Source organism: Triturus cristatus, chromosome 10 (genome assembly GCF_964204655.1).
Source record: "Triturus cristatus chromosome 10, aTriCri1.1, whole genome shotgun sequence".
Classification (NCBI taxonomy): Eukaryota; Metazoa; Chordata; class Amphibia; order Caudata; family Salamandridae; genus Triturus; species Triturus cristatus.
The window spans coordinates 263820314-263847867 of NC_140593.1; the positions used below are offsets into that span (position 1 = coordinate 263820314).

The 27554-nt window shown below is 41.6% G+C and overlaps 1 protein-coding gene across 2 annotated transcripts in view; it reads left to right on the plus strand.

The window, feature by feature from the left end:
• Nucleotides 1-27554, plus strand: part of LOC146789297 (calcitonin gene-related peptide type 1 receptor-like) — a 2166593-nt gene that overhangs the window by 680169 nt on the left and 1458870 nt on the right. For both annotated transcript variants that reach the window (XM_085630942.1, XM_085630944.1), the window contains exon 4: nt 4513-4607. In XM_085630942.1, coding sequence (XP_085487068.1) covers nt 4542-4607 — 66 coding nt within the window. In that variant the 5' untranslated portion in view covers nt 4513-4541. The remainder of the gene's footprint in view (nt 1-4512; nt 4608-27554) is intronic.

Sequence of the window (27554 nt, forward strand, 5' to 3'; positions counted from 1 at the left end):
GCAAGTTGGTACAATGATGTTATGCTATTTTATTTTATAGAGAGCTCATATACCCCAGGGTGACTTGGCACTGCCTTGGTAGAAGGGAGCAGAAAAACAGTAATGCTAGATGTTTTGGTTAAAACCCATGTTTTGAGGGCCTTCCTGAAGTGTAGTATATTCAATGGCTGTTTCAGATTGTGTGGAAGTGTGTTCCACAGTGTGGTTGTTCCAGTCACAAAGCGTTTTCCCTTCCCAGAGAGTCTTTCTAAACTTTGGGACTATTGTGTTTTTTTGCAGTGGAGGAGTGTAATGATCTAGTTGTATGTTGTATAATGGCATGAACGCAATGCAAAGGGACTTGAAGGATATTCTTTTTTAGATAGGTAGTCATTGTAGCTATTTAGGAGCAAAGGAAGCTGATTGGTATTCATGAAGTCCAAAGACGAGATGAGTTGTGGCATTTTGTAAGGTCTGAAATTTGGTCAAAAACATTTGTTGCATATTAATGTACAGCGCATTACAAAATTCTAATTTGGATAAGACAAGAGCAGTAACAAGTGTTTTTTGAAGATTGGATGGGATAAAGGGAAGAATTCTTGGATTATTTTTAGTGTGTAGAAAACAGAGGAGGCTATTTGGTTGACTTGGCTGTTAAATGTCAGCTTATTGTCAAAAATAAAACCAATATTTCCTACTAGTTCCACTGGTTTCTGTAGGGTTCCCACATCTTGGGTCATCAGCTGGGTGATCAAAAGGCAGTGTTTCTTCCAAAAATAAGGATTTCTGTTTTTCCTGAATTAAGTTTTAAATGTTTTTTGTTAATCCAGTCTCCAATGTGTGACATACAATTATAGAAATTGATGTCTGTGTGGTCTGGAGTGCCAGAGACCGAGACCATGATTTGGGTGTCATCAGCATAGGATAAAATGGAGAACCCAAAGGACTTTACTGGTTAAGTCATCTGGGCAATGTACAAGTTAAAAAGAGTGGGACCTAATGATGCCCCTTGGTGGGCTCCACACGGAAGGGTAAATATATTGGAGACATAGTCGTCCAGTGCTACATTGCTTATGTTGTGACAGAAAAGACTTTAGGAATGCGAAGGCAGATCCTCTTTTCCTAGAGAAAAGAGACGGTCGATCAGGATGGCATAATTGACCGCGTTAAAAGCTGCTGAGAGGTCTAACAATATCAACGCAGCATTTTCTTTTCTGCCTAGAGGTACTCTTATGTTCTCGGAAGCCACAATAAGTGCAGTTTCTTTACTATGTTGGCTTTCAAAGCCAAATTGTGTTTCATCAAGAAGATGATTTGCATTGATGGAGGCATGGAGGTGGTTTACCGCCTAGTCTATGATTTTTCTGGGAGAGGCAACCAAGATATTGGTTGGTAGTTACCTGGATCAGTAGGTGGGAGATTAGTTTTTTTTATTAAAGGTAAGATAGAGGCTTTTTTCCCAAACTTTTGGAAAATACCCAGTGTCAAGCATTTGATTAAAGATGGTAAATAGTAGGCCTGGGTGGTAAATTCCGTTCCGCTGGTCGAATTTGCAGAATTTGGGTAATTTCGCGTTCCGCGGAGAACGCGGAATTGCCCAAAATTCTGCGTTCCGCGACTTTGCGGAATTTTTTGCTTGTTCGCGAGAAATTTCCCCCCGAGCATGCAAACAGCGTTCGAGAACAGGAAAAAAGCATCGCGAACAAGCAATTCCACGTGTTCACGAAATTTCTGCGTGCCCGCGGAGATTTTTTACTGTTTCACGGAGCTATGCGACGCAAATTCCGCCTACCCCTAGTAAATAGCTGATCAAAAATTATTTCAGGTGCTTGTCTCAACATGTTATGGGTGCAAGGATCTTTACGAGATCCAGATTTAGTGGCTTCAATAAGTTTGAGTATATGCTCTGGGTACAGTGAAGAAAACCTAGTTAGCAACTCAGAGCTGGTTGGAAATCCTCAGATTGACTTGGAATGTTTATATCGGATTAGCTGTAAAGACTGAGTAAACATCCTCAAACTTAGATTGGAAACATGAGGCCAATGTATTGTGAAGACGTGGCTGGCATTAAAGTTTTTGCTCTTGTCGAGTAGTTCCTACAAAGGTATATAGGAGCTGCACGTTTAGACAACATAAACAAAGGGATTGGTGTCCAGACTGATGCCACATGCACCCAAATGACATGCTTGTCTGCAGACCACCGAGCTCACAGTGCCACCATAAACCCCACAACCTTACAAAGGAGCGAACAGTTTTGGGCAACTATCAAACATGACAACCCTGACCCTTTAGGGATTGTGGAAACCGTACACTGCTTTTCGCTCAGTCACTTGTGCTCACTCGGTCTCAGAGAGACAGATGGAATAAACGGCGGGGATGTTTCAATAAGCATTTATTGAACCAGTGTCATTCTAGTATAAAATACATGTGCTGCAACAACCATTAGATAGAAACAGATATATCGGCTTACAAGCACCAACAGAGTAAATAAAAGGTAGAATCCTACCATGGTGCTAAAACAGTGAATATATGCAGACATATAGATACATGACAGGTACATCTAGTTAGGGTTTGCATTTTAGGAATACTCATGATTACTAAGTGTACCTAGCATGTAAGTAGGTGTATAGCCAAGAATCCCCCTAGGAAAGAGCCAACCCTATTTCCTGATGTGAGAGATCGAAGGACCCTGTCTTGGTCTTGAGTTGGACACCCCGCAAGGGATGTCAGACCCCTGCTTGCTGGAGTGTCTGCATGCAGGAACTTCAGCGTCTCGTGTCAGCAGGCCAGCATGGAATTTTTTCTCCTCTGGTTTGCCCAGTGAAGATGCGGTACTTATATACCCAAAAGGTACCTTCAGGGGTTTTACCTAGATGTGTCATGGTACTGTGGGCATGTTGGCCAAGGATGACAATAGTAGTGACGCTTATACAGAGTTATTATGCAGAAGATGGTAATCCTACTGTGATACTGAGAAACCTCATGCATAATGAAGGAGTATGGTTTTCGGAGAAACAACATTATCCAACACATAACTAGGTAAAAGGTCCGCTCCAGAACCATTATGTAGAGTAAGGTAGGACAAATGTAGGTTAAAGGTCGTGCAACTACCTAGGCCTAAATTGGGGTACATTGAGGTTTATAACACTCTCAGGTAACTTAGAGATCAGTTTAACTGTTTTGAACAGTTCTTTTACAGAATGTTTAGCAGATTCAATTTTCTGGGTGGAGAAAGCTGATTTTTCTTCAAAAATCATGAATTTATAGTAATTTAGGAACTTTTTACAGAGATCTTTGTCCTTATGATTGTAGTGCTGTTTCCAGCATCTTCCTAGTGTATGGCACAATTGTTTCTTCTGTTTAAGACTTTCGGAGCACAATGGGTCAGGATGTCCTATTGCATACAAGGACTCAGTCTGTTCTAATGGCATCTGCACAATCCATTGAAACTCTTTTTTTTCTTCTCATCTGTATTCACTTCACTTTGTGAACACTTGGATAGCAATCAAGGGATTTAGTACTACAACGGTTTATGCTGTTACTGTTGGTCATGATCCCACACCTGAAAGATCTTTTAAGTGCTAGAGGGTTTAAGAGGTCCATATATGCTTTGGGTAATACATAACATCACACGTACACTGAGTAGTGAAAACCAAAAATATTTGAATTATATTTCTATCAATTAAATTTTGCATTTTTAAAAGAAATGTCTTTCTACTCTACTTGGAAGTAATGTTCCCCTATTAATGTCTTGCAACGGTATTAGTAATTAACAATGTCTGTAGTTAATATATATTTTTATTTTCCCAGAAAAACATTAATTGTGCCTTTATGAGTCTCCAGTAACTCACTTTTCTTTATTTTCAATAACATTTCAGATACTTTCATTTCAATAAGCGGGTTATAGTTGAAAGTGCTGTGATTATTTTCCTAGAATGCATGCTCTGATAATATAAGAACTTTTTGGACCACACTTCTCTCTTTTGGAAGTACTCTGAATAAAAGATGATACAATTACCCAAAGTAATGGTTTGCAGTTGCTAACCTTGGAAGTTGGAGTTGTCTTTGCCCAGAAGTGGTTGAAACAATCAGCTATTCTTTGTGGAGATATCATTCGAAAGGCTGTACTACACCATCTAAGCCTTCCATGATCAAATAATTTGTGAACAATTTCTAAATTTTCTTTCCCAATGGAATTGGTTGATAAACTTGTTTGTTTTGTTGTCAATGGCCCATGTTTCTATAGTACTACTAAGCTTTTTGGAGGTGTGTACATGCTCTATAGATACCCACTGAATACTGAGATTAGTGATTAAAATGTCTGAAAGAATTGCTAGTAGAATTGGTCATACAGAGAAAAGAAAGTATCGTTTGAAGTCTGTAAGACTAAGCTTCTGTAAGAATTAAAAAAGGAATGGTGAAACATCACACAAAGGTGTCAAAGTTTATTAGACTAACTCTGTCATTTAAAATCTAAAATGTTGGTAATGCTATGTATTCATTTTCAAAGTGTCTTTTGTATTCCATCCACAGGAAGGTTGCAGCTTCGTATACCTTCGGCAATGGAGAAGTTACAAATGGAAAAACCAGTGAAACACTTGTATTCCCTATTACTTATCCTTTTAATCGTAAGTAAATTACTTGTGAACAGCAGTTCCTAAGATGGCAATTTGGACCTTCAGAAATGTGTCAGAGTGCTTTGATCTTCTTTTAGTGCATTAAAGTAATGATAATGAACCATTGAATGTTAGATGACATTGATGTGGCTGTGAAAATATAGCACAGTGCACCATGCACCTTATATCATTGTTGTTACTGGGATAGCACAAAATATGTTATATGTATCAATACACAGGTATCTTTAAAGTCGGCTGTATTTAATAACACATCTATGAACTATAGAAGCAGTCTAAAATAAACCTTACATTCCCTTTTTGTTTTTTGAGTTGTGTAATGATATAGGAAGGGTTTATTATTAATGTACGGATTGCTTTAAGAAGTACAATACAAGATGCATAGTCAAAGTCATTTTTCCTTAAATATTCTTATTGTATTCCCATTTTGGATGTTTTATGGCAAAATAACAAAACCATTGGAATGAGTACTTCTTTTTTTGTTGCTTTCTTTCCTTCATCGTTTTACATATATTTCACCATTTCAAAACAATAACAGAATTAACTTTCTGAAAAACATCAGGGAAAGGGCATAAAACAATGTCATCCTATTATGAGCCATTAACTATCATAAATAGTCTTGTACCGCTTTCCATGGTCCTTATTTCTTGTTTGTGCTAGGTCTTGGAAATGTGTTAGTAATTTTGTTCATTTCGATTAAGACAGTATATTTGCCATCTTGTAGTCTGAGGTGTGAATCACTTTCTTCGGTTTAATATGTAGATTTTCATGTTGGATCCATGTTTGCTGTATATTGGTGATCTATCATTATGCCGATAGCGCCCAAATGAAAATGAGTAGTATCCACCACTAAAATGTTATAGCTGCTAGAAGTGAGTTATCTGTTGAAAACATAAAAAGCATGTACCCCTTTTAAGTGAATGGAATACAGATTACCAGCCATGAACGCTATGAAATGGCCTTTGCTGTTTAAAAGACACTTTGGAAATACCTTTGTTTTTAGTTTCTGAACATGTGTTTTTTTTTTTTTAATTGCACAGTGAATCTTAGCCTCCTCTTGAGAACAAGCATTGTACGGACTAAAGAGGGCAGCTACTTACTGCTGTTCCATGTGAAGGGAGGCGCTGCAGGTTTTCAGGGGGCAATTTCTATACATTGCATGTAGAAGAGCGGAGCATTATGAAGCTTTGTCTTTTTTTTAACAGTATACGAATCATAACAGCAGAAGGAAATAAGAAGAAAGAAGTCAATAAGCACAGCGATGAGCAGGGACGGGAGGTGAAATAATGGAGTATTTAGAAATACATGTCTGTCCATAGACACCAAATAATATAGTTGATAACATGACCACACTGAGGAACTTGTAGAGGCAATAGCTGTATCGGTAGAGGAGAAAAACTGAATGGTTTCGAAGAAAATTGGAGAGAAAGGGCAGAGTACATGTAGAGTCAGCCCATGTTGTTGTGGCTGGTGTGGTGTGGATATACTCTAACAGTGATGCTGGTGGAGTGGGCTCTAAGAAGTCTGAAGGTAACGTCAGGAGATAGGAATGGAGAGGCTGCCAAATGTCTTTTGGTTGGGCTGTGGGGAGTTGCAGCGTGGCATAGACCTCACTGGTGAGGTCGCAATAGGTCATGCTTCGAAGCCAAGCGAGGGGCTTGTGTTGCTGCCCCAGCGGAGCGCAATCTCTCTTTTCACCAACAAGAGTCAAATGGTGATGAAACAGCTATAGGTCTTGGGGGCAGTCAAGACATTGCCCAACAGAGCTAGGAGTGGAGAGGGGGTCAGTTTTAAGGAAATCATATGGGAAAATACACTGAACAGTTCCATCCAGCACCCAGTTATAGCTGGGCAGGTCCATGTCAATTGCGGGAAGTCTGCATCCTTGGATCTGCATTTAGGACAGGAGAATGACCTAGAGAGGTCAATTCTGGACTAGACCTGCCAGAGTGGTGTAGGACCTGTGGAGTAATCAGAATTGGAGCTTTTTGTGACAGTGATTAGGGGATACCAATTCAGTCTGCATGCAGCTGAAAGTCCAGTCCTTATCAGAGAGGGGTTATCCCAAGTCATCTTTCCAATGTTGGCATGTCTCTTCGTCATGGGTATGTTTTGAAGTCATGCAAAGATTGTACATTTTGGATATAAAATGTGACCCATCCAGGTTTTTAATTGGGAGAGTTAGAGAGGGGCAGTCCTGCGGGGCTAAGGGGTAGGAAGGGAGATGATCTTGTAGTGTGCTATGCAGTCTTTTGTAAATGAGTCTATCCATAAATGAGCTGGCCATGTGTGAAGTGTCTATGACATACCTGTCAGGGAAAAGGTCCCCAAACGTGTTGAGGCCATGACGCATCAATGTACATTGCACCAATACCTTGGTTGTCAGTGGAAGCCGGGGATTTGGTGAGATGGGGAGTTCAGGGGAGAACAGGGTGGTATAGCCTAGTGTCCTGCTGAGTTTTTGCCATGCCCAGCAGTTACTGGATAGTGTTTGGATATCTGCAGGGTCTAACGTAAGGCCTCTCGGCAGCAGGGAATTCAATGGTGAGGGGCCCGCAAGGTCCCGTTCCGGCCTGGAGTAAGGTAATCTAGCATCCGGATGAAACCAATGGTAAGCAAAATGGGTCTGTTCAACTAAGTAATAAATATGGAAATCGGGGACTGCAAATCCACCATGTTTCGTACGGGAGGGTAAGGGTGTCCCAAACCACTTCAGGAGAAGGCTAAGCAACGTCTGAATAAAAGAGTTTGTCTGAGGGATAGGGATATTGGTGAACAATACAGAAAATGAGGAAGGACCGTCATTTTAATTATTGTGATGAGGCCCACCATGGAAAATGAGAGTTGCAGCCAATGGTCTATTTGTTCCGAAAGCCCATCCACTGCAGGGCCATAATTTAAACGAATAACCTGTTCCTGTGGCGAACAATGCCCAAATATTTTGTTGTTGAGCGGGATCTACATTAGTCTCCCTACCCAGTTTCTACCAATGAACTTTTTCTTAATTTAATGCACTTTTTCACAGAAACTATGGATCCCCCTATCCAGATTTCTAAGTGTAACCCAACTTTTTCAATAAATTCTCTTACGCTGGGCCTTTGTCTTATTCATTGTTTGTCTTATTGCTTTTTTTATAGAGATTCTCTATCATACTTTTGCATGTACATATAGATGATTTACACACATTACAGTAACATAAATATATGACATACTTCACTGTGACAACGTGCAAATAATTAGTAACGGATAACAATTCAAACAATAAATGACACCATATGGCAACATAACTTACTCATAAACGGTCCATAAACAAAGAGACATATCTTTTTACATTACACATATATGACATATATTTACAAGTGCTATGTTTCTCTAATGTGTTGCAAATGAAACCAGATATCTTGTTGGAGTATCTTGTGTCCTACTTTTGATTATTGTTGGGACCATATACCCTTGCATTTTTGTGTAGTGACACTATTTTAAGGTCCTAATAGGGTCAGGGCTTAGAATAGATGGATTATTGTGGTGCCCTTAGCCACGCTCCCTGTGTGGTGCCTATTGTGCACCAGTTAATTGTTTGTTTGGGCATTTTTTTCACATTTGTGTGTGGGAGAGTTGTGGAATCTTCGGGCCAGCACCAAGTTCCTACCACCCAGCATTCCCAGCATCATCACCCAGGTATCATTTTACTCAGGAGAACAAGGGCAATGCTGAGTGGTAGGAAATGTGTGCTGGCTCAGCAATTACCCTCCCAAAATGTGATACAAATCTGATTTTTTAGCAAAATTTGAGGATTACAGGGGATTCTGGGTAAGAAAACGTTGGAAGATCCACACAAGCCACACATCCTTCGACTCCCCTGGGTGTCTGATTTTCAGAAATGTCTGGGTTTGGTAGGCTTCCCTAAATGACCGCCGAGCCCGGGGCCAAAAACGCAAAACCAGGTAATTTTGTGATTGATCATTTTTGTTGCCTCCACAATACTTTTTTGGGCCATTTCCTGTCAAGGGCACTAGGCCTACCCACACAAGTAAGGTACTATTTTTATCAGAAGACTTGGGAGAACGTTGGGTGGTAGGAGGTTTGTGCTGGTCAGCTGATTCCACAACTCTCCCACACACAAATGGGAGAAAAGGTAGCTTTTTTTAGTCAAATTTGATGTTTGCCTGAGATTCCAGGTAGGGAAAGGTTGGGGAATCCATGCAAGCCACACATCCTTAGTCTCCCTGCAGGCACTAGGCCTACCCACACAATTGAGGTTCCATTTTTATTGGGAGACTTGGAGAAATGCTGGGTGGGGGGAAGTTTTTGGCTCCCTGCAGATCCAGAACTTTCCATCACAGAAGTGTAAGGAAGATGTGTTGTTTTTACAAAGTTTGAGGTTTGCCAGGGATTCTGAGTAACAGAACCAGGTGGGAGCCACACAAGTCACCCCATTCTGAATTCCCCTAGTTGTCTAGTTTTCAAAAATATATAGGTTTGCTAGGTGTCCGCTGAGCTAGGGTTTAAAATCTGCAGCTAAGCACATTGCAAAAAAAGGGTCAGTTTTCACTAGAAAATTTCATATGTCCGTGTTGGGTTTCTGGCTGTTTACTGTGATGGGCACTAGGCCTACCCACACAAGTCAGGTACCATTTTTATCAGGAGACTTAGGGGAACACAGAATTGTAGAGTAGCTGTTATTACCTATTGACTTTCTAAGCATTTCTGCCTTCCAAATATAAGACAATGTGTAAAAACACAAATATCACTTCGAAAAATGTCCTGTAATTCACATGCTAGTATGGGTACCCACAATTTCGAAGATGTGCGAATAACTACTGCTTCTAAACTCTATGGGCCCGATTCACAGAACTAACTTAAGACAAAATCCTAAACTTACTACCATTTTGGTATTCACAGAAGGCACTTACTCATTTTGGTATTCACAGAAGGCACTTACTCATTTCGGTATTCACAGAAGTTAGGAGTCCTAACTTTAGGACTCCTAAATGCCTTCTGTGAATACCGAAAGTCTTAAAATTAGGATTTTTCTCAATTTAGTAGTAGTAAAGTTAGGACTCCTAACTTTAGGACTCCTAAATGTCTTCTGTGAATACCGAAAGCCTTAAAATTAGGATTTTTCTAAGTTTAGTAGTAGTAAAGTTAGGAGTCCTAACTTTAGGACTCTTAAACTGAGAAAAATCCTAATTTTAAGACTTTCGGTATTCACAGAAGGCATTTAGGAGTCCTAAAGTTAGGAGTCCTAACTTTCGGTATTCACAGAAGGCATTTAGGAGTCCTAAAGTTAGGACTCCTAACTTCTGTGAATACCGAAATGAGTAAGTGCCTTCTGTGAATACCAAAATGAGTAAGTGCCTTCTGTGAATACCAAAATGATAGTAAGTTTAGGATTTTGTCTTAAGTTAGTTCTGTGAATCGGGCCCAGAATTTTGTTCCTATTTTGGAAATACATAGGTGTCCTTGATATCATTTTTTCACTCTTTATATTTTACTAAATTAATTGCTATATAGTCGGTACACAATGAAAAACCATTGCAAGACGCAGCTCAGTTATTGGCACTATGTTCCTCGGGTTCTTGCTGAACCTCCAAGTCCTATATATCCCCCTCAACCAGAGGGGTCCAGTGGAAGTAATGGTATATTGCCTTAAAAAATCTGTCATACTTAGAAGCAGTTACTGGTGAAAACTTTGTCACTAATGGCAGTTCCTTTCAACTCAATTTCAATATATTTTATTTTTAACTGTTAGTTTCTATAAAAAAAAAACCTTGCAGGATATACACAAATGATGAATTCAGAATTTTGTCTACTTTTCAGAAATGTATTCTGGGATCCACTAAGTGGAAGGCGGTTGAAAGCACAAAATATAGGAAAAATAGGCAATGTCCCAGTAAAATGACAAACTGTGTAGAAAATGTTGGTTTCATACAAAAGTTTTGCTGTTCCTGAAATCTGGAAAGATTGTGATTTTATCACATTCAAACCATTTGTTGATACCATTTGAAGGGAAAAACACAGAGGCTGTTTTCAGCAGCACATTTGTCCCATTGTTGCCCAAATAAAAAAATGTTGCTGTATTTTGCCAGATTTGTCAGGCCCTCCAAGGAAATCCACAAACCCTGGGTACCTTTAGAATCCTCAAGATGTTGGAAGAAAGGGACACACATTTGGCATGGATACCTTATGTGGACAAACAGTTATGGGGGCCTAAGCGTGTACTACCTCAAATAGTCCAAAATAGGCGTGGCATAGGGGGGAGGCCTGGTAGCGAAAGGGTTGATTTATTGAGAACTTGACTGGGCCATATTTGTGATTGTGGTATACTTCTAATTGTAGGTACCTACCTGCATCTACTAATAACCCATCTTACAACAAAAAGTAAGAGACGGTTAAATCAAAAACGTGGTCCATAAAGGTAAGTAGCTTCTATCAGATGATTTATCCTTGACCGAAGAGACTCTTTTACTTGCTCTCCAGTCCATAAAGGCTTTCCCAGTCCAGGAAAATTCATCTGTAACTGATATCTCTGGGTGCTAAAAAACATTCTGATTGATCCAACTTAGTGAAACTGTCCTTAATAGATATGACCAAAGGGATACTAAGCACATGGTCTAAAGCCAAACAGTCATTTAAAACTAAACAATCAAAATGTTTGGCAGGGAGTGTCCTTACCAATATCCAAAGAAGGAGGGATCATAGCAGCAAAATGTCCTCTATTTAACCAATGACTAACTCCTCATGCATGATAATAGAAGATGAGCTCTGGGGAAGAAAAAGGAGCCTCCATAAAAACGTATTCTCCAAAACGTCAAGGGAAGACACATTAGCATACCCCCAGATATCACAGCCATATTCTGCAATAACCTGTAGATCCCAACATGGCCTAGAATGATTTTTGCCCCAGCCTAGATGCAAACTCAAACATAGAAGCAATGCTCCTCGAAAACAAATGTCCTCTGGCAGCTATCAGGGAGACCAAAAAATGGAAGGGTCAAACAAGAATCCCAAATAAGGGAATACTGTGACTCGACTGAGGAGGTTGCCTTTTGGACAATAAGGTCTAGATTTAATAGACCGAGGTCTGAACACCATAACGTGGGACTTTTGGTGCTCAGATCAAGATTATACAAAAATTCCACAAATCCATTGAGGAGAAGATCTAGACCCAATGCGGTACATGAAATAAGGACAGCATCGCCCACGTAGAATAATGAGGGGATCGGCCGAGGACCAATTATAGACATGTCCCTTCCTATTTCAATCAACGTCTTCTCTAGGTTGATAATATATCATGTAAACAAAAACTGGGCTAAGCTGCAACCTTGACTGACCTCCCATTTAAGTTTAAAGTGTTTGATGCATTCCCTGCCATCACCAAATCTGACTGAAGCTGGCTGATTAAAAGGAAGGTCACGTTAAAAAAAAACTATCTGAGGATCTGCCCCTAGGTCCAGCATGATGGTCCAATGTTCCTCCCTGTTAGCCCTATCGAAGGCTGTGCTGAGGTCCATTAATGCAAGATGTAATGCCTCTTTTTCAATCACTAATGGTCTGATTGCTACATTACAATGGTGCACAGGTAGAAAAGATTACATTGTGCTCCAAAAGTATCAGAGGCAGCGTTAGAAAATGAGCAATGTTTCCACAAGTGGAAACATGTAGTAAACTTCCAAAATTAATTCGAAAAGCATATTCTCAACTATGCAGTGGAAAAACAATTTTGAAATCTACACAGTTTAGGGATCCAACTTCAGCAAAGTAGTTTTAAATGAAATGCAACAGAAGTGATTATAAAATGCCTGTAATGTTCTAACTGTCAATACCAGGGGCCCCTAACCTTTTTTGTGATAAGAGCTACTTATGTTCAATGAAAGTTAGCGTTGTTATTGTACCTACATTAGACAAGAACACATTAGTGGCCACCTGTTAGACCGGGCAAATTTTGGCATGTTTCCCCTGTCATTTTGCTTTCTGACTTCCTGGTTTTTGCTGGTTTAGGGTCTTTGCACAATTTCTCACTGCTGATCAGTATGAAAGTTCAAGTGCTCCTACTGAATATTGTGTTATGGATGCTGATTCCATAGGTGGCTTATTTGATTTACCTTTAAGACCCTAGTACAGTCACTGTGTATGCTCAGGGCATGTAAATCAAATGCTGCTAGTGGCCCTGCAGCACTGGTTTTGCCACCTACACAAGCAGCCCTTCAAAGGGTTCTCAGACCTGCCAATGCAGTGTCTACGCGCAGTTGTGACTACCATGCCAACCTGGCAAGTTTACCCACATGCCAGGCCCCAAACTTCACTTTTCTTACATGTAAGGCACCCCTCAAGTAGGCCCAAGGTACCCCCATGAGCAGGGTGCAGTGTTTGTGAAAGGTAGGACATGTACTGGTGTGTGTGACATGTCCTGATAGTGTAATACAGTGTATTTCATGTTTCACTATTGAAAGGCCATCTGTTCCATAGGATGGAATGGCAGATACGTTGTAACATCTTACAAGTATAACTTCCCATTGGGACAAGATGGAGAAATGGAGTTTGGGTTCTCTGAACTCAGAATTTAAGAAGTAGGCATGTTCTTGCTTAACCATCCTGTAAGCCTCTGCTGGGTTGTAGATTGACTGTCTGGCTTTGGAGTGACAGGGGTTGGGGATGTGCATTCACTGTAGGCAGCCACTCTGGGGTTTGAGGTGTGTCCTGCCTTTCCTTGATGAGCCAGGGCTGAGCTAAATAGACCTTTGCTGCCTTTAGAGTAGTGAAAGTAGATTTCCTTATGCCTGAATAGGTCTGGTCTGCCTTACACAATGCTGTGTCTGCCTCCCGCCAGGAAGTTGGCCGGGGAGGACAGAACCAGTTTGGACTAAGTACAGAGACTCTCTGCCACAAGAGAACAAAGGGAAATGTTGTATAAATATTAAGTCCCAGACCCCAGAACTTTAGAACTATTTTAGATCAAGGAACCTGCTAAGAAGAAGAGTTGGAGAAGCTGTGAGGAGGGACTACCACTTTGCTGTGTGTGTTGCTGTGTTGGCCAGAGAAAGGACTGGACTGAGCTTTCTGCAACTTCTTTGAGTTTCTCCAAGGGCTTGAGATAGAGCTTGCCCCCTGGTCAAGAAGTCTCAGGAACCGCAAAGACTTAAAGTTCATCTGCTACCATCACTGGGAACTGTGTGTATTTTGCTGCAACAGAAGAAAAAGCAACCCGAAGCTGTCACTGACGCCGCTGCCGGCTCCGTGTCCTGAAGGCAGCACAGTAGATACCATCGCACTTTGCACCGCAACCATGGTCTAACCGATACGACCGCCTGACACCACCACCGAGCCACTCCATGCCACCATCGACACCACTACTTGCACCGTGGTTTGAGGGCACCACTCGTAAGTTACACAATGCACCGCCCTTATCCCTCTCCGCTGCCTTGTCCTACTGATGCTGGTGCCATCGAATAGTTTGCAGCCAACAACAGCGACCCCGCACCGACGACACCGATGCTTGCACCGTGACCTGCCATCACTGCCATGAGCACTGCATCACTTAGAACCGCAGCCCTGGTCACACCGATGCCGCTGGAAAACTGTCACCAAGCTGATATCTGCGTGCGGTGACCTAAGGGCACGGCACGCCACACCGCTGCACTTCACACCGCAGCCCTGATGCCTGCTGACGGGCGCGCTCCCGACCTCAACCACAAGGAGTTCAATCTGCAACGCATGTGACTTCAAGTGCCCGACGACTTCTGCATCAACCTACGGAACTGACACCTGCCAACACTGGCTCTTCTGAGCTCAACGAGAGGTTGCTGATGCCCTGCATTTCCAAAAGGTACTGTTTTGCAGATCTTTCTGACACTGTAGCTGGCCCGCAGCACCGTGGTCAGCCAGAACTGTTTGGATTTGTTGTTCACGACGCTGTGATATTCCCGGACGGAGCTATCGATTTCAAAGAACTGTAATGCAAATCTATTTTTGATTATTGATACTTCTGATATCTGTATGGTGATTTTTATTGTTTTTGGTCCTGTTTACACAGATAAAATATTGGTTATTTTTCTACAACTGATATGTGTCCTTTTGAAGTGTTTTCACTGTACTACCGTACTACTGTATTACTGTTGGTTATGTGCAAATGCTTCACACACTGCCTCTGAGATAAGCATGACTGCTTGTGCCAAGCTACCAACGGGGTGAGCGGGGGTTATTTTAGGAGTGTAACTCCCTTATCCTGACTAGGCAGAAGGGCCCCTACTTTGTAAGGGTAACAACCTGCCAACTAAAGACCCCCATTTCTTTTAAATAATTTTTATTAGGCATTTTTCCCAAATATTCCTCCATTTCTCCATTGTTGGAACACCGGTGCATTGATATCTAGCCATGCTGAAGCGATACAAATTCTAAAGACAGCCATTGCGACGAATATTAACCCTTGCCTATATTTAGATCATTCAATATTTGCTATACCTAACATAATTTCCGCAGTGGAAATTTCTATTCTTGTATTGAACACTTCCGAAAGAAAGGCTGAGATATCATTCCCTACATTTGTTAATACCGTACAAGAAGCAAAGATATGTATGCTGTCAGCTTCGGGTAAGGCGCACCTTTCCCTGACCCCCATTTAGCAATTTTATAGGGAGTATAATACAAAACGAAAAACGCTTTATAGAATTGAGCCTGCAGCTTGGTGGACATAAAACTAGACTTATATAATGTATGATTGTTGAACAGTTTCAGCCGAAACCCCAAGTTTATCCTGCCATTTAATTATATATTTATCCAGATCATCTGGGTAGCAGGTGTTCAATAATTCATAAATTTCTCCAATTTTCACATTGGGCTTGTTCGACAAATTCTCCATCAATTGAACCGTTTGGAATTTTAATCCATTCCCCCCCTCTTCAAAAGAAAATCTCGAATCTGCAGTAATTAAAAAAAATCCTGGTGATCTAAATTAAATTCGATCTGTAATTCCTCAAAAGATTTCATTCCTGATATCGTAAAAAAACAACCAAGTTGTGTAATCCCATTCATTGCCCACCTTTCCATACATGTGTCGTTGAAGATCCCAGGAAGGCTATTGTTTTTAAGGATTGGGGAAAAATAAGATAATCGTCCAATACCAGCTAATTTCCGCACAAAATTCCAGGTTTTATAAATACCAAATATCGACTTAAATCTCACTTTTTTGAAGTAACCATCATTCATATGGTGCCATAAGCAGCCACTAGACTCATTTCCTAATAAAAGCTCTTGTGGTGTTGGAAAATTCCCTTCATTGTTAGTGTTTGTGGAAAATAATAAGCTAACACAAAATTTTAAGGTAGTAGCCCAATAGTATAGCTTAAAATTAGGCAATGCCAATCCTCCTCTGTCTCTAGGTAAAGTGATAGTTCGTAATGCTCTTCGTGATTTCTTGTATCCCCATAGAAACCTACTAAACATATTATCCATATTCCCTAAATATTTGCGGGGAAAACTCTAAACAGATTGATCTAAAAAAATATAAAAATCTAGGCAAAAAAAGCATTTTAATCAAATTACATCGACCTCCAATGGATAGGTGAAGATTGTTGCAGCGAATCATATCCTTTTTTGTACGTTGTATTAATGGAGCGATATTATCATCAACTAAATTCTCTATTTTGGCAGTTATACTCACGCCGAGATATATAGCTTTCTCCGTCACCCATGTATCAAGCAACCCTATTTTACTATTGGGAATGATCTTAGTTTTGGCTTGATTTAATTTATAGCCAGATACCTCGCCAAAGATCTTAGCTTCTTCTTCGATCACCCTAATTGAGTTCACTGGGTCGCTAGTGACCACCGCAATATCGTCCGCATATGCTAGTATTTTTGTAGACTGGTCTCTTACCCAAACAGGTGGAATCCTAGCAATGTTCTCTAATCTCCGTATAAATGGGTCAATATATATAGGGAATAAGAGAGGCGAGCATGGACACCCCTGCCTTGTCCCTCTGGTTATAGAGACCGATTCTGATATTGACCCATTCACCATAACAACAGCAGATGGCTCCTTATACAACATCTGTACTGCTTTGATGAAGGGTTCCCCTATACCACTTCTTGCCATAACTGTCCAGAGATATTTCCAGGAAACCCTATCGAAAGCCTTTTCAGCATTTAGTAATATCAGTGCCATAGGGTCTCCTGAAACCTCACAGCAATCAAACAATGATATTACTCTCTGTATATGATCGGTAGTACCCTTACCAGGGATGAACCCATGTTGTCTTAAAGACACTATTTTATGTATATTAGGGGCTAATCGTGTGGCCAATAACTTAGCATAAATTTTGGAATCACTAGTTATTAGCGTTATATGACGGTAAGACCTAAAAAAACTACAATTTTAGCCATAGACCAAGATCCCGGAGGTCGTCCCCCCTGAAATATATAGGCAACCAACTCTGACAATATATCTTTCATTTGTGGAGCGAATTCAACATAAAATTCAGTGGGGATCCCATCCATGCCCGCCGCTTTACCTGTGGCAAGGCTATTCAAAGCAAGAAGAATTTCCTCCCATTGCGGGATATCATCCATACTTTCGGCATCATTACTCTCTAGCCTCATACAATCGTCTTGTCTTATATATTCATTAATTGCTTCCTGAATATCATAATGTATATCAGTTTGTCTGTATAAAACCTGGTAATATTTTTGAAACGCAGTCCTAATTGTATCAGGATCTGTCATTAGCCCGGCTTCTGGGTCTCGAATAGCCTTGATAAGATTAGCAGTGCTTTGCTCTCAGACTCGTACAGCTAACTGATGTCTAACCTGTTCGCTTAGTTCGTACACATTTTCCTTATATATTGTGGTTCGCTCGATAGCTCTTGCTGTTAATACCTCAATAACGCAGTTTTAGCAATTGCAACCTGTTTAAGCTCTTTTTCAGCTTCCCTTCCTTCCTGAATAGCTTTTATTAACCCTCCTTCTGCAATTGCAATATTATTCTGAAGTACTGTCATCTCTTGTTTAATTATTTGGTTAGCATTCAATGAAAATCGCAATGTCCGGCCTTTAGGGCTTCCCAAACCATGTGGATTGGCGCACTGCCTATATTCTCTTCTAAGAATCTAGGAATCCATTGTCGCATAAACTCGCAATACTTCTCGTTTGTTAATAATGCCCTTTCGAACGTCCGTATTTTAGTATTGCGTTTTGTTGACTCAATTTCCATAGTTAATAGAAGAGGATTGTGGTCAGATAGTACCCTTGGTAATTTTTCAATACAACAGCTAGAGGCTATGGTGTTGGAGACCAGAAAGTAATCCAGCCTTGCATGACGTGCATGAGGATAGGAATAGTGAGTAAAACCAGGATCATCTGGGTGTTTTGTTTGCCAGATGTCAATGAGACCATGGGTTGAACATAGATTTTTGAAAGCTTGGAAGACTCTAGGCTTCCTCCCTTTATACTTAAAACAAGGATCATCTGACCAATCGCCAGGTAAATTTAGATTAAAATCCCCACAGATTATTACAGGGAGTGGCCAATGGATGAGCTCATTAGAAATTTGATCCAGGAGATCGGTGAGACCCCCATTTCTAACACAACCGTATTCAAAAGCACCTCAGTTCATCAGGAATGGCTGTCAGAAGTAATGTAAGTAATGTAAAAATGCATGTCATTGTGTAATGCGTCTATGTGGGTAATACATATTAGCCATAGCTGTAATGCACCTGGCGCCAAAGTATTAATATCCCCCGTGTTGCATGATTTATCACTGAAATATTAGTTTCAAATATATTTTGGAAATTCAACCATTTTTCTCCAAACATCAGTTTATGAGATCTAAAAATGAACACATTTTCATCTCATTACGCACTTTTTAATGTTGGTAAATAAAATATTTTTTTTTTTATATAGGTAGGGGTGGGGGTTGCCCAGAATGTGCATATCAATTACCCCACCCAAAAAAATGCTACAGTCTTTCTGAATCCCCCTGGGAGGCAGATGGGGCAATAGCACCTTATCTGCAACCCCTGGGGGGGCAGAAAGCCCAATAGATACCAGGGATTTAAAAAAAATTCTAATTATGGGTGGAGGCTGCCCAATATGGGCATGCCAAGGCCCCCAACCCCCTGCCACAAAGGTACAGTCTTTCTGCTTCCCCTGGGGGTAGATGGCGGCAGTAGCCCCCATCTGCCCCCCGGTGGGGCAGAAAGCCCACTAGATACCAGGTATTTCTTTTTAAATTATAATGAGGGGCGGGGCTGCCCAATATGGGCTAGTCAATGCCCCCACCCCCGCCGCAAATGTACAGTCTTTCTCCCACCCCTGCGGGGCAGATCAGGACAGTAGCCACCAATCTGCCCCCCTGGGGGGGCAGAAAGCCCACTAGAAACCAGGGATTTTTTTTACATTATAATTAGGGGTGGGGGCTGCCCAACATGGGCATGCAAATGCCCCCATCCCCCTGCCACAAAATGACAGTGTTTCTGCCCCCCTAGGGGCAGATGGGGCAGTAGCCCCCAATCTGCCCCCAGGGGGGCAGAAAGCCCACTAGATACCAGGGATTTCTTTTTAAATTATAATTAGGGGTGCGGGCTGCCCAATATGGACATGCCCACCCTACCCCCAAAGAAAAGAAAATACTTTCTGCCCCCCAAGAGGCAGATGGGGGCAATAGCCCCTGATCTGCCTCCCGGGGGGGAGAAAGTCCACTAGCCCACTAAGCGCCAGGGATTTTTTTTTTTATAGGTAGGGGTGGGGGCTGCCCAGAATGGGCATATCAATTACCCCACCCAAAAAAATGCTACAGTCTTTCTGCATCCCCCTGGGAGGCAGATGGGGCAATAGCACCTTATCTGCAACCCCTGGGGGGCAGAAAGCCCACTAGCCACCAGGGACATTTTCTCTCCAAAGTTCAAGGTGGAGGCTGCCAAGAATGGACATGTCAATACCCCCCACCCCAAAGAAAGATGCCACAGACTTTCTGCCCATCCCAGGAGACAGATGGGGGTAGTAGCCTCTGATCTGCCCTTCGGGGGCAGAAAGCCCACTATGCGCCAGCGATTATATTGGCTTTTTTATACACAGGGGTGGGGGCTGACCAGAATGGGCATCCCAATGCCCCTGACCCCCCCCAAAAGAATAGCCACAGTCTTTCTGCCTCCATAGGGGGAATATTGGGGCAATAGACCCTGATTTACACCCTCCCCAGGGTGGCAGAAAGCCCACTAGGCACTGACTTTTGTTTCGGAATGCGCCTACCTGTGGATTTTGGGTCCTAGAGCAGCCGGCACCTAGGGAAACATAGCAAACCGATATATTTTTGAAAATTAGACACTAAGGGAAATCCAGGATGGGGTGACTTGTGTGGCTCTCACTAGGTTCTCATACCCAGAATCTCTTGCAAACCTCGAACTTAGTTAAAAAAAACACATTTTCCACACATTTCTGTGATGGAAAGTTCTGGGATCTGCATGGATCCACAAACTTCCACCCACCACGCATTCCCCAAAGTCTTCCAAGAAAAATAGAACCTCACTTTTGTGGGTAGGCCTAGTGCCCGCGACAGGAAACGGCCCAAAACGCAACGTGGACACACCACATTTTTACACTGAAAGCTGACCCTTTTTTTTTGCAAAGTGCCTAGCTGTAGATTTTGAACCCTAGCTCTGCTGGCACCTAGGGAAACATAGCAAACCTATACATTTTTGAAAACTAGACACCCAGAGGAACCCAGGATGGGGTGAAATGTCTGGCTCCCACCAGGTTCTGTTACCCAGAATCCCTTGCAAACCTCAACATTTTTGTGATGGAAAGTGCTGGAACCTGCATGGGACCACAAACGTCCATGCACCACGCATTCTCCAACATCTCCTGATAAAAATGGTACCTCACTTTTGTGGGTAGGTCTAGTGCCAGCGACAGGAAACAGCTCAAAACGCAACATGGACACCAAATTTTCACAGTGAAAACTGACCCTTGTTTTGCAAAGTGCCTAGCTGTAGATTTTGAACCCTAGCTCTACAGGCACCTAGGGAAACCTTGCAGACCTATACAGGATGGGGTGACTTGTCTGGCTCTCGACAGGTTCTGTTACCCAGAATCCCTTGCAAACCTCAAAATTTGTAAAAAAAAAAGAAACACACTTTCCTCATATATCTGTGGTGGAAAGTTCCGGGAATCTGCCTGGATCCACAAAATTCCACCCACTCCGAATACCCAAAGTCTTCCGATAAAAATGGTACCTCACTTGTGTGGGTGGGTCAAGTACCCGCGAAAGGCAAGGGCCCAAAACCTATTGAGGCAACATCAAAATGACCTATCACAAAACAACATGGTTTTGCAAGGGGGGTCCCACGAGATTTTGACCCCCACACAGAAATTTGAGAAAAGTGATTTTTCTGCTAAATTTGAGGTTTGCAGGGCATTCTGGGTAGGAATACTTTGGGGGATGGTGTGGATATCTTATGTGTTCAAAACGTTACAGGAGCCTAAGCGCGAACTACCCCAAATAGCCAAAATAAGGCTTAGCATGGGGGGGAGGCCTAGCAGCGAACGGATTAATCAATATAATGTCAAGAGTTCTTTGAAGCCTAAGAATCAACCTTTGAAAATAAGGTCTGCAATAAATTCCCAAACAGTCAGGCTGAGATTAACAGAAACAAATATTGTCAGACCATCCTTGGCCATTCCTGAAGCGGATGGAGTAGCAGGACAGCTGAAGGTGGAACAACCATTGATAAATTGTGCGTCTTGTGCCCAAGTCTCTTTGGCAGCAAATTATATTTTGCTGCTCCACTAGCTGCAGTCAATAAGGATTATACAATTTGGACTGCCACATTCTAGGAAATGACATGTAGACTATTCAGGACATGGGGACATGGGGATCAAAACCACAAGTAAGTCAGTGGATCAACCGTGTGTGGAGGGCTAGCCTCTGGGTCTGTACCGGCAGTCCCAGAGAGGGCTGATGGTCAGTCAAGTTGTTCCAGGGGTGATAAAGCTTCATACCTATCAGAAACCAGCACGTTGCATGATGGAGATATGTTTGCATCACAATGTCCCACAATTCCCATATGTGCTTCCTGCAAAGAAAATGTTCTTGAGTGGTTTCTCCGTGAGCCATAATAAAAGCCTTGGGGCTGTGCTTTGAAGTACCCTTGCTGTGCTATTAATGGGCGTAAACAATGTAGCATGGCACATGTGAAATCGGGCCTTTTACAGTTGATTATTATACGGTCTCTAGTGGAGATCTCACAAATGGTCCAATCCATGAGACTCTTCTAACAGAGAGAATGTCCATAAACATGTCACATGTCCCTCCTGAGTGCTTGCCAAGCCAGTGAATCACTTTGTTCAGTAGGGAAGCATGAGTTTTACAGTGAGTGTTTTCTAATTTGGGAGCTTTCTGAGGATAAATAGGTAAAGGATACACTAGGGTGGAATCTGATATATATGTCCTTGGTCATGGCTAATATATTAAGGGCTTGAAAGGTTCACACACATCCCTTGATCTTTGTGGGCTTCATAATTGCTTCCCTTTCCATCTTCATTTCCTGCATCCCCGTGTGAGTTATTTTAACACCAAATGTATTACAGATCTTCTGCTGGCCGATGTGTACTTGCGAATTGCTATTGTCTTCGAGGGTCAAGTTTTGGATTTCAAAGGGTCTACTAAGAGATTTTTGGTGGCCAATGACAGCCAATTTCTAATTATATGCAACTTCCTTCTCAACATTATCAGGAGGCAAACAAAGATTAGTCAATTTCTCTTCCAGTTCTTTAAATTTGGTTATAAACAGGGAGCAAAAGTTGCTAATCTGGCTATCTCATAGATCTAGTTTTCCTAGGCACCTGCCACTGAACTCATTAAAGTTGTTCCCGAATCAGTAAAATCCGAAATGGACTTCCTACCAGACGTGCTAATTTGTTTCTTCACTTGGGCACTTGGTTTAGGAATTGCTGTGGAACTACAGTACGATAGTAAATCATTAGCCACATTGGTATTTGCTGTCTCCTTCCTAGTTGTTTTTGGGGTGGACTATCTGATGATGTGGAGGGTACAGATGCTATCTAAGTGTGACCTGCTCTCATGTATTTGCAATTGCGGTTGTCAGTTCTTTCGATGCAATCCTGGTGTCTAGGATTTTTATGCTCACTTATTGTATATGTGTTTCAACTGTATGTTTTTAGTCTTATTTATTGTATTCTTCTATGGACGCCATGTACAACCGAATAAAGATCTTATGATGAAGCGTAATCAGTCTTTACAGACTGCCACAGAAGGAAGTGGATACAGCTGTGAACATTTGTGGCTGTTTCTATGCCAGACCCAATAAAATACATTTTTGTGTTGTAAAGACGCCTGAGGATTCCCCGTCAAAACTGAGCCGTAGCCTGGGTACTATAGAAAGGTAACATCTCCTCTGGTGGCTGTGTTTTTGAGCCCCTCTCTATGCAGCAGTGCAAGTTCTGTACCCTCACAAAATAGTGGTCTCACCAGCTTCACTCTGGGGTTTTTAATAGTGCACCAGCCTTTGAGAGGGGAATGGCATCTGGTAACCCACTGACACTGCTGAATTTTTAAGATGACTTGTTCTTTGTACTATAGCCATGCTCTGGACTCTGAAAAATGGATCTGTGACATTGAGCTCTGCGTATGGTTTCAACTGGGGTATGACATCTCATGACACATGATATCACATGACAGCCCCACAGATGGCCCATGGGTGACCGCTTCTCCTCATCCAAATCCCTTGCTTTGGGATGAAGACCAAACCAGTGGGCGTTCCCTCCACGTTGCGCTACCTTAGGTATATAGGCACTAGCACTGACAAGCCAACTGAAGTAGAATCTTAGCCTGCCAATCATCGACCTGTATACAGTGTGCATCTTACTTGGACTTCCACACTACCTACATAAAAGCTACTACTGTTATCAATTGTCTTTTCAAATCAATTGATAGTTGAAGAATGTGGAGACTGACAATCAAATTGCACTGATGTCAATATAAGGGGTGTGGAACTTTATTTATCAAAACATTGGGTGGCAACATGCTGTGGAAAACTATTTTACGTAATATTTCTGCATTTAAAAGGCACATGAATTGGGCTCTATCTGTGGCCAATCTTACATTTGGCCCGTGTCACGCTCCCCAGTAACTGAAGAATGCTGAAAACGAACTTGTTTAGTTAGACAGCCTTTTTAAGGTCAGTGTCAAGAGATGCTTCAGTCACTCAGTTCGTGTTTGAATGTATGGTAACCCAACAATGTGTTTCAAAACATATCCACTCTGTTTCGTCTCCGGAAATGCACATACATTGTCACAGGGACTCGTCCCTGTGTGCTTTTTGCAAAGAAATCCATCTGTTTTTAAACACTATTTCCCCATTACACATAGGAAGGTATTTACTGAGAAATCATAGGTCCAGGCGGTTATCAAGTGGAAACTAAAAGTATTTTTACATATAGACTGTTTTGATCTTTGACAGGCATTCGTCACCCTTTCTCCTTGAGAGTGGACTCAGGGCCATCAATCATGCTCTTGCGTGTTTGCTGCGCCGCTTCACATCAAGGACTGCTCAGTCGTTGCAATTTATACACTACAAACATGGCCTTAATGTGCGAAAATAAATTAACAGCAAACGAGGTCATAGCATGGCATATTTTTAAATACATTCTGGTAATAATTTAGAAAATAAATGTCCTTTAGATCTTGAAACGGTTTCGTGTCACAGTCAAAGTGACTGCTCTTCGTGGAATTCATTCCGAAAATAGAGCAGCATGCATCTTTGTGTCACCTCTAGACAATAGACAAGCTATTGATTGTCTCCCAATATTTACACTTCTCTAGTGGTTCCATTACTGAAAGGTTATTATGATGGGGCATGTTCAAATGGTGTTTTAAGGGAGGAAAGCGTCAGTGCTACTTTACATAAATTCAGCTAACATAGGCTTCTCTTCTCCTGGCAGCCCGTGGTCATAAATTATGAAAATGGCATTTCTTTAGTGAAGGGAAATCATTATTACATTAGGGTTCTTATAAGACATAAATGAAAAGATGTGTAAAATGTTCTCAAGGAATGTGTGGTGAATAGGGGAATATATCTACATATTAAAGTAGTTTTATCCTACACAAATTTCTGGGAGTCGTTCATCATGTACCCCACATTGTGTTTTGGAATAGACTAGAAGCTGCTGAGGGTGCAGCATTCCGGCTGGACACGATGGACGACAAATTGCATTGTTGAACTTTGAATATTTTTTGGCAAGTTAATCATCACACAGTACAATAGTTATCTTGAACAGCACCTAGGAAAATAAACTCCGACGTGACCTATGTAAACATCTTTGGCGGTAATCCAACCATGACGCTAATCTTTTCGTGCCAATATGTCAGTAATGAGAATATAAATGAGGAAAAAGATGCCCCTACCAATTAATACACCAACTTTAGTAAGTTACAATTCAATTATCTGAGAATCTCTGCTCAACCCTTGGTAGCTAGGCCATAAGCAGCAGGCAATCACCAGAGAAGTGCATGATAAGTTTAAGAAGTACCAACAATTTTAAAATAAGGAATACAACACTATACAATTCCCAAAATATTTAAGAAAAATAGAAAACACTTTAACAAGTTTAAAGATACCAAAATAATTAGGATTGGTTAAGCAGAATCAAAATCTTACACCGAGGCTAGGTCGATAGCTTTGGCTTGGGGGGGACCCTCAAAACGGGACGCGTCATTGTTGAGCTCCCGCTGAAACAATTCGGTATGGTGCCAATCATTCTGAGTGGAACAAATCTAGAGATCAGCTATACCGAGGAAACTTTGCAGGATCGATAGATTTACCACTTCATCATGGTCCAAGATTTTATATACACAATTAGTCACTTTTGTGTACGTTAAAGTCATTCAGGTGGGTAAGGCTGGACGTTGTAGCAGGGTAGGGCTGGAAGGGTCTGAATACATTCATTGAAAAGTCACACTGAACCTGTTTTTAGAGTAGCAAAATGTTCTAAGCAAGTTGAAACTGGCTTTCTTGCACACATAGGATATGACCTTCGTGGGCAAGCACTGGCTTTAGTTCCCTGAAGGTGGAAAAATTGACTAAATCGCACTCTTCTGCAACTGCTGAGAAAGTTCCTCCTGGTCAGTGCAGCATCCCAAGCTCCTCAGGGCAGGTTTCTAGGCACCAGATCTCTCTCTCTCCCCTATCTATCCTGTCCTTCGTGTGCAAATGGGCTCCCTTAGAATTGCAAGCCCTTCTCCTTTGTTAACGCTGAACTAAGCAAAACAGAGGCCAACCACTTGACCCTTCGAGAACAAATGCAGTTCCTTGGTGCCAGCAGGAATCATTTAGTCCTTTTATCTCGAAGTAAGGTTCCCATCCTCCTTTTGCAATACTTTCTGTTTGCCTTACTGTAAAATTGTCTTGGAGTCCCAGTTTGACTATGGCAGATTCTAACTGCTACCTGGCAGATCTGTATTCAGCTAGTTGGTCCCTCATTTATTTAGATGCACTCTCGTCTAACCTGACACAGTCCAACCTGGTTCTATTCCCTACAGTGGCTGGAGCCAAGTTGCTAGGACTGTCCTGGGAGTGAATAGGAGAATCTGTCCTTGGCATCTTTAAGTCAAAAGTGATCGTGCTAATGCTGCCTCCTTATTCCTGTCTGTTCCCCGGACGCTAATCTGTGCTTAGTGGTCAGCAGTTAGCACATATCTGCACTTTCTGGGTTCAGAGATAGACTATTGTCCACTGGGCCAGAATCATTAACTCTCCCGCCAGCCAAGGATATGTAACAGAAGCACTAGGGGCTAAGTGGCAAAACTTGTTTTGGGCAAGTTATAGTTCAGACAGCAGAAAGTAAATTTCTGAAAGGTTTTACTTCAGTTTTCAAAGATATTATGTTGCTAATAAATCAAGTTTTAACATTTAAGTAAGAAATAGTTTTGAAATATTTTACTAGCATTTTTCCAGCTGGTGGTCAAAAATAAATATTTAAATCCCATATAGCTCTGTTCTTGGAAAAGTCAACAAAATCAACTTACTAAAATAGCTTTTGGAGTTTTTTCACTGTAAGGGCACACTAACCCAATATGCAGTGTGCCTGGTTTTTAGGTCGAACCTGGGCAGTGCATGTGCTGCACTGCGAGCCATGCTGTATTGGAGTATGTACTTGAAGCCTCCCCACTCTACACCTATATTTGTCATTGGCTTGTGTCATTGTCCTTCATAAATGCTGGGTTCTGATTCGTTATTAGGCATGTTAGTCCCTCCTTAGTACCGCTTTGTCTTCGTTTGTAACCTCCCATGAGGACTGGCCCTTTTATTTCGGTTGTTACAAGGTATGTCTTCTTTAGTCTGTAAGCACTATTTTCTTTAATTAGTTTCTCGTACTGCAGAAGGACTGGAGGGTCTCTTGTGCGCAGTTGTGACCACCTGCTTCTTTATCAAACTCGTAGCAAATGGGGAGCACTTCAGGAGCCATGGAAGACAGACGGGAGCAACTCAGCGATGCCTTTAAGCATGTGGAATGCAATGGTCTCGCATTTGCAAGAGTTTATGGTATTGGCATTATAAATGACACTGCCTTTCATTTATGTTTAAAAAACCAAAACATAAATAAAGGGAATTGCCATTTACAATGCCAATCGCTCAAACTTGCGTAAATGCAAGACCTATTGCATTGCAGATGCATGTTAAATATTAGTACTCTGTCCTATGAGGGTATACGGCACACTTTATGGGGAAATAAATAAAAGCAGACTTTTCCTACATGGCAAAGGCATATTTACTTGCCATATGTCACTACAGTACATTTAACATGCAGCCCAGTCAAAGCACAGTTGTGCTTTTGTCAAACATATATTTTTGTCATACTGACTACTGTTTAGCAGCAGTAAAGCACACAGAAACCTAAAGTCAGCAAACCCAAACAGGCAAAATTGGTAGG